Below are 8,246 nucleotides of genomic sequence, written 5' to 3' on the forward strand. Positions count from 1 at the left end.
AATGAAATCTACCACAAAACACAACAATAACGAGGGGGAACGTTGTGAGTTGCTGCGGAGACCGCAACTCTACAGTTATACCCGATACTAAGTCAGTATGGCTCTCCTCCGGCAGACGCCGCTAATATTAAACGACACGACAAGGAGTGCGTGCGAGAGAGACAGAAAATCAGTCTGAGCGTGACGTCGGGGGCTGCGTAGCCAGTGCAAATTGATTTGCTCCTTTTGGCTATAAAAATGATCTGATCTGATCCAGATTCAGCAATCTGATAGATATGGTCATTATCTATGATTCTGCGTTTTTAGTTTTCTCGAATGTGCAATATTGTGGATGCAACAGATTTTCGTCTTTTCTGGGGGCGGAAGAGGGTGGGGCGAAATTCTGAGATATACGTTTTATAGTGAGATCTAACAGAAGTGCGGATACCAAATTTGGTTACTCTAGCCTTAATAGTCTCTGAGATTTGTGGATGCCCCAGATTTTCGTCCTTTGCGGGGGCGGAAGAAGGTGTGGCGAAATTTGGACACGAAACGGTCAAGGTCCGATATTACAGAAGTGTGGATACCAAATCTGGTTGCTCTGGCTCTTATAGGTTTTGAGATCCTTGAACTCATATTTTGCAATTGGCAAAGCCGACCACGAAACCTGTGTGTTAGAGAGAGACAGAGCGAGAAAAAATGAAATTGTTTTCTTGATTCTGGCTATAATAATTATACGATCTGGTTGAGATTTTACACTCTAGAACATATAGTCATCCTCTACGATTCTGCGTTTTTGGTTTTATCGTATCTTTAAAAATGTGGATGCCACAGATTTTCGTCCTTTGTGGGGGCGGAAGTGGGCGGGGCGAAGTTTTGAAATATTTTTGTAGCAGTGACATATCACAAAAGTCTGGATCCAAAACATCGTTGCTCTAGATCTTATAGTCTTTGAGCACTAGGCGCTGAAGGGGACGGACGGACGGACGGACAGACGTACAGACAAACAGGGCTCAATCGACTCGGCTATTGATGCTGATCAAGAATATATATACTTTATGGGGTCGGAAACGATTCCTTCTGGACGTTACACACATCCACTTTTACCACAAATCTAATATACCCCAATACTCATTTTGAGTATCGGGTATAAAAACAGGCACACACGACACCAAGTTGGCTTTTCCGGCTGTTTGTGTATGAGTGTATTTTTCCAGTAAAAGGTTTATGCATTTGACAGTAGCATTATGTAGCTCTGTAGAGGCAGAAAGGAGACCATGAAAGAAAAACAATTCAACTTTTCCCATTCATGCTGTCTCATTAGAGACACACGATGCTGAAAAATCAATCAATTATACAAAACACAAGCATCAATCTGATATATAGACCTGAATTTTGGTTTGATACTGAATTCCCTAAGTCCTAAGCTTTCCCTCTCTCTTTCTCCTCATTCCCCTCTCTCCCCCTCACTCTGCTTCCGTAGTCACCTGAGTAGTATCCAAATCATTCTCGATTCAGGGTTTACTTTCGTCAGCTTTGTTTGCTATTCGAAGGTTGCTAAGCTAATTTATGGACATGAGACTTGGGCAGGCACAGTGGTAACAAAAGCAATTTGGTATTGCTGAAAGAAAAAATCCAAAGTTCATAATACAATAAAACATTTTTGGTTTAAATATTGCACACTAAAATATAGTTTCAGCTTTATATCAAATACTTAAAAATGATTTCAATTTTTTAGAATGAAATAATCTTTTTTGGAGTTTTGAAGCCGAGGGCTTGCAGAGTCGATATATCTAAGGGTGTGTGGTAGGAGACTGCCATCTCTAGGATCAAGCTATACTTTCAGGCCGTACGAAAAGTTGCTTATTGAGAGCGCACCGTTTGAATCGGCCCAGACTGCAAGCAACGAGATTGCTTTCTTCCAAACGAAAAAGAGGAGTACCTCATAGTTTTATTTGACCTGCACACAACATACTAAATTTTGTTATATTTTCAATAATATTCCACAATATTTTCTACATAATATAACCCTTTTCCCACTTTTCAGTCACACTGTAAGCCCCCACAAAGAAAATCATGATCCGCATCGACTTTGACGTCAACCAGCCTTTCCCTTGGTCCCCTTTGGCCTTTGGAGAATTGTGCGAATGTGCAAACACGATGCAGAGTCGAAAGCAGGGGCCAAGCAAACAATCTAACTTTCAATTCCAGCTCCAGACCAAGACCAAGTCTCCCTTCAGTTGCAGATGCAACTCCGCTCGCTCTTCCTTCTCCACTGAATGCCTGTCGTAATGTATTAAATAGCCACCGTGGGTTGTGGGTTGTGGGCTGTAGACTGTGGGCTGCCGGGGGAAGTCCTAATGGGGGTAGCCGGGACTAGCTCTAACCGCAATTTATGTCGACTCCACTTCCGGTCTGTGGGACATAACTCTTGTTAGGCCGCCTCCTGCCTCCCGCCTGCCAGAGCCAAAGTCCTGCCACAGCAGGTAGTGTGTGTGTGTGAGTGTATGTGTGTGTATGCGTGTGCGGAATTTCTTGTCATCATTTTCAGCTGCAGCAGCTGCAAATTAACTTGCATAATTTAAGCGTCAGTCGGGGAAATCGGGAAAATGTTGCGCTCAGTTCATTGGGGCATCCAAGACATGGTCCTTGTCCTCCTCCGTGCCATGCCATGCCCTTGGCTACTAAATTATGACTATTCGAAGCGCATAAATCAACAAAACTCTGCCCTAATTAGTATAGAAGGCAAGTATCCCCATTCTAAATGAAAGGGTAGCCAGAAAATCAACGAATATGCAACGGACATGCCCAAAAGTCAGCAGATAGAAGCAGAGCTGGATCTTCTTGCTCAATGAGATCCTCGTGTTTTGGGTGAAGGATAGAAATGCATCGAATTTCTTCCATTCGTTGAGTTCACGTAGTGAAGCGAGGCTCAGGCAGAACCAGATCAGGAGGTACTTGGCCAGAGGTTCCCTGTCTCGCCGCAGTGGATTGATGGATCAACGTACTCTCAACAACTTTTCAGAAAGTGCAGGAAATCTTTCTGCTCGTAAGTGCAAGTCCAAGAATTTCCAGAGAGCAATAGCTTATTCTCTTTTCGAAGAAATCCCGCATCTGCTGGTTCAGCAGCGAAATGCTACTGTTTCTTATGTCGAGAGTTGTAATATTTGGTCGATCTCAGTAAGTAGATTGATGACACGAAGGCTCCATTGTCCAGATATCGGTGTGGGTATCCGGTATAAAAGCTATTTTTCCAACTGTCGAGCATACGAACCTTAAGAATGAGAGATTCTATTCAGTGGCTCTGATAAAAGTTAACAACTGTAAGTTTCTCAAGCTTTCGAATACTTATAAGTTTCTTATCTCATCCGGAGTAAGGAATATGTAATAATAATCAAATAACGAAGCTCTAATTACCCTTCTGGGAATCGTCTACTTTTTCAAGTTCTCAAATCCCCAAAGATTTGTTGGGAAATGGGAGAACATTAAGCTACAAGCGATTGTGCCAAACATAATTAGTGTAAATTCAACTTCCATATACTGCAGTTGCATTGTAATATGTCGCGAAATATATTGGCATTCCTTCCTCTTTTTTTAACCTCAGAGATATATTTCTGTACGATACCCAAATCGGAATCATATTTGCTGAACATCCGAGAGGATTACTGTGACATCTATTGTCAGGGATCCAATGATAAATCATGCCTAAAGACGAACAATACTGTCGTAACCAATCATTTTCAAATGGAGTTGGAGTCCGGGCATTTAAGGATCAAGTGGAAAGAGAGTCGAGCGTCTATAGAATCGAATATAACCTCACTTACCGATGAAAGTGAAACGGAACTCGAAAGTTTAACAGTGACTGGAATCCCGAGCTCTAAAGATGACAGATTTCGACCTGGAATAGATTATATTAGAGATTTTGGGGCTTCCAAAGTCCTCAAATACGAAATATATTCTGGAGATCTGATAATACTTGAAGCTGAACCCGATTTAAAGAATGGTCCTTCTCATTTGGCTTTAATCTTCACTTTTTCTGTTGAGAATACCATAAATTCACATGCCGCAAATATTTATATTCGAAGGACGACGGATAACTTGAAAACTATTCAGATTCGTTATAAAGGAAGGTCACAAACTCCCGAGTTCTGGATGGAAGATGCTACTTTTGAAGGCAAAACACAATTAAATCTGCTTACTTTTCAAGGATTAAAGATGGAAAATCTCACATCGAATACGTTTGGTGATTTAAAAAGCTTGAAAATATTAAATTTTACAAATACAATCGTCAGGGATCAAAGTTTCTTGAGGTATGAGTGTATCCATGAGTGTGTTTTAGATTTTCTTTTGATGTATTTTTTAAGCTCTGCGACTCTGCGGAACAATCTAGAGATTTTCATCATGCATACTGAAGCGGACAAAGTGGAACTGGAACATTTCGAAAACTATTCGAAATTAAGGTTTATTCAAGTTGTAAATTATGAACCACATGAGAATCTAACTGCATTCGTCTGTGATTCAGGAACTTGGAAATTCGATTGCAAGTTCTCGCACGGAACAGATGGAAGGAGGTGTCCTGGAAAATGTAGATGCTTCTATGAGCTAAGTAGCATGGAGTTTCACATAGATTGCACCCAACGAAATCTCACAGAAATCCCGCCCTTACCAACTCCGATAGATGGGAAGCCAGTGCTTCGTTTTAGTAATAATCATCTTAAAGCTCTGCCCAGCAATGCCAAGGAAATACCCGGCTATAATCAACTGCAAGCTCTCGATGTGGCAGCCAATGAGATCACGAGCCTCGGCATTCAACAGCTGCCACAGAGGCTGCAACACCTCAGCATTCGTTTCAACAACATCACAGACCTCGGCAAGAAGGTGGTCGAATATCTGTCCAAACACGTTTCCATCCATCGCTTTGGCAATAAGTGGTTTGCCGATTGCGACGACAAGGTCCTCTTGGAGTACACCTACTCGATTATAAACTTTAGGGGGAAGAAAGATCCTGAAATCAATCATTTTCTTAGAGAACGTTCGGAGAGAAATCGATTTTCGGAAAATCCCTGGAGCTGTTTTTGGGAGACACGATTTCTGATATCCTTTATGGGCAAACGCGAGTCCATGAAATATATAGCGCCACTGGACTATCAAGACTTTCGCGGCCCTTGTCCCGATGTTTGCAGCTGCCTCCTTACCTACTATCCCACGGAATTCATCGTTGACTGCAGTGGCGAAGGCCTCTCGGAGATACCACCATTACCCACGCCCAAAGATCGTCCAACGACCCTTTTATTTCAAAACAATAAGCTCCGCGTATTGCCCAATGATTCGATGCCAGGATACGCAAGTGTGGGTCGACTCTTTCTGGACAACAATCGACTAACGGAACTCGATAATCTTCCACGAAATCTCTCGTATCTGGACATACGAAACAACAGAATTGCTATAATTAACAGGAAGACTCTAGATATCTTTGAAAAGAGAACGAAATCGTCAGATCTGAAGCTATTCCTGTCTGGAAATCCCTGGGCTTGCACTTGCGAGGAGAAAGATTTCTTGGGATTCGTGAAGGGAGGTGGTCCCAGAATCGGAGATGTTACAAATATCACCTGCGGAGACACAGGGAACCTCCTGATCGAAGCGGATGAGAGTTCAGTATGCCCCTCTGGCTTCGTGCACTATGTGACCCTCACTGTTTCGTTTATGTTAATGATCTTGACCATAAACCTGATGATTTACTTCAAACAGCCCCTCCTGATCTGGTTCTTCGAGCACGGCGTATGCCTGAGCCTCGCTGCACGACGGGAACTCGACGAACGGAAGAAGTTCGATGCATTTCTATCCTTCACCCACAAAGACGAGGATCTGGTTGAGGAGTTTGTGGAGAGACTGGAAAATGGCTCCCAGAAGTTCCAACTCTGCTTCTATCTGCGCGACTGGCTTTTGGGCGTGTCTATTCCAGAGTGCATCAGCCAATCTGTGAAGGACTCAAGGCGCATCATAATTCTGATGACGAACCACTTCCTAAAGTCCACTTGGGGGCGACTGGAGTTCCGCCTCGCTCTGCATGCCACCTCCCAGGATCGATGTAAGCGCCTTATTGTGGTCCTCTATCCGGAAGTGGAAAACTTTGATGATTTGGACAGCGAACTGCGGACCTACATGGTGCTGAACACATACCTCAAGCGAGATGACCCCAATTTCTGGAATAAGTTGATCTATTCGATGCCCCATAGTATACAGGGAGAGCAGCCCTAAGATAATTTTAATTGTGCAACTTAATTATTTTTATACCCGATACTCAAAATGAGTATTGGGGTATATATTAGATTTGTGGTAAAAGTGGATGTGTGTAACGTCCAGAAGGAATCGTTTCCGACCCCATAAAGTATCAGCATCAATAGCCGAGTCGATTGAGCCATGTCTGTCTGTCCGTCTGTCCGTCCGTCCGTCTGTCCATCCGTCCGTCCGTCTGTCCGTCTGTCCGTCCCTATTAGCGCCTAGTGCTCAAAGACTATTAGAGCTAGAGCAACGATGTTTTGGATCCAGACTTCTGTGATATGTCACTGCTACAAAAATATTTCAAAACTTCGCCCCGCCCACTTCCGCCCCCACAAAGGACGAAAATCTGTGGCATCCACAATTTTAAAGATACGAGAAAACCAAAAACGCAGAATCGTAGAGAATGACCATATCTTTTAGACTGCAGAATTTGAATTGGATCGTATTATTATTATAGCCAGCATCAAGAAAACAATTTCATTTTTTTCTCGCCCTGTCTCTCTCTAACACACACGTAGCATAGCCGGCTTTGCTTAGAGTAAAACTTTAGCGCCTAGATCTCAGAGACTATAAAAGCTAGAGCAACCAAATTTGGTATTCACACTCCTAATATATCGGACCGAGACGAGATTGTTTCAAAATTTCGCCACACCCCCTTCCGCCCCCGCAAAGGATGAAAATCTGGGGATATTCACAAATCTCAGAGACTATTAAGGCTAGAGTAACCAAATTTGGTATCCGCACTCCTGTTAGATCTCGCTATAAAACATATATCTCAAAACTTCGCCCCACCCCCTTCTGCCCCCACAAAGGACGAAAATCTGTTGCATCCACAATATTGAAGATACGAGAAAACTAAAAACGCAGAATCATAGATAACGACCATATCTATCAGATTGCTGAATCTGGATCAGATCAGATAATTTGTATACCCAAAAGGAACAAATCAATTTGCACTGGCTACGCAGCGCCCGACGTCACGCTCAGACTGATTTTCTGTCTCTCTCGCACGCACTCTTTGTCGTGTCGTTTAATATTAGCGGCGTCTGCCGCAGGAGAGCAATACTGACTTAGTATCGGGTATAACTGTAGAGTTGCGGTGTACGCAGCAACTCACAACGTTCCCCCTCGTTTATTATTATATTTTATATATTTTCACATATTTTCTTGCAATATATTATAGATGTTTGAAGCTACTAGCACCTTTCTATCTCAATCTACACTATTTATTCAACTGAATTATTCAAAAAACATACCGTTTCTAACCCTTACAGCCATGCTTCTGACAGTTATAGCCAACCTTTCGGTGCCACAATGACAAAACAAACCACAATAAGGAACAATAACTGTGGGGTAAATGAAGCAAAGGTCAAAAGCAAAAGCCAGAGAGCCAAAAAGCAAGAAAGCAAGATAGAAAGAAAGGAAGGAAACCAGGCAGCAATGAAGATTGATTTGACTTGTGGACAGACTTTGTCCACTCTGAAAATGCATTTTTATTCACTTTATTCACAATTTGCGCAATTAATCAAAGTACCCAAAATGTGTGTGTATGTGTGTTCGAGTGTGTGCGTGTGGCATTGTATGCAGATTGATTAATTGATTTTCCAATGCCAAATGCAATTAGTGGTTAATAAATTGGCTATGGGGAAAACTTTCAGTCGTCAGCCGCCAGTCGAGTGGTTCAGTGATTGGTAGTTGCCAAGGAAACAGACGAAGCCTCAAAGATTATCCTCCATGAAGATGGAATGCTCCGTCAGAGAATGTCCTTTGGAAGAAGGAAAGTATAGTACATCTTTTGAACACCTCTTTTCCCTCGCTTTTACCTTAGCTATCAAATCAATTAATATTCAAAAGTGAACCCCAAAGTCAAGCCAATTCCAGAGCAGGGTTCACTCGAACTCTTGGGTCAAAGTGTAAACCAAATCATAGTTCAACTTGGACGATAATTCAAATGTCCAGAGAGCAAAACCGTCTCCTTTGGCTGG

General features: G+C 42.5%; 1 protein-coding gene across 1 annotated transcript; it reads left to right on the forward strand.

The window, feature by feature from the left end:
* Positions 1-4,590: 4,590 nt before the first annotated feature.
* Positions 4,591-6,237, forward strand: LOC108161220 (protein toll-like). Its single transcript, XM_033392925.1, has one exon. It carries the CDS (start codon positions 4,591-4,593, stop codon positions 6,235-6,237), a length of 1,647 nt encoding a protein of 548 aa, XP_033248816.1.
* Positions 6,238-8,246: the final 2,009 nt, after the last annotated feature.

Source organism: Drosophila miranda, chromosome 4 (genome assembly GCF_003369915.1).
Source record: "Drosophila miranda strain MSH22 chromosome 4, D.miranda_PacBio2.1, whole genome shotgun sequence".
Classification (NCBI taxonomy): Eukaryota; Metazoa; Arthropoda; class Insecta; order Diptera; family Drosophilidae; genus Drosophila; species Drosophila miranda.

Coding starts and splice junctions, on each gene's coding strand:
- LOC108161220 (XM_033392925.1), top strand. CDS start 4,591: ATGGAGTTTCACATAGATTGCACCCAACGAAATCTCACAGAAATCCCG.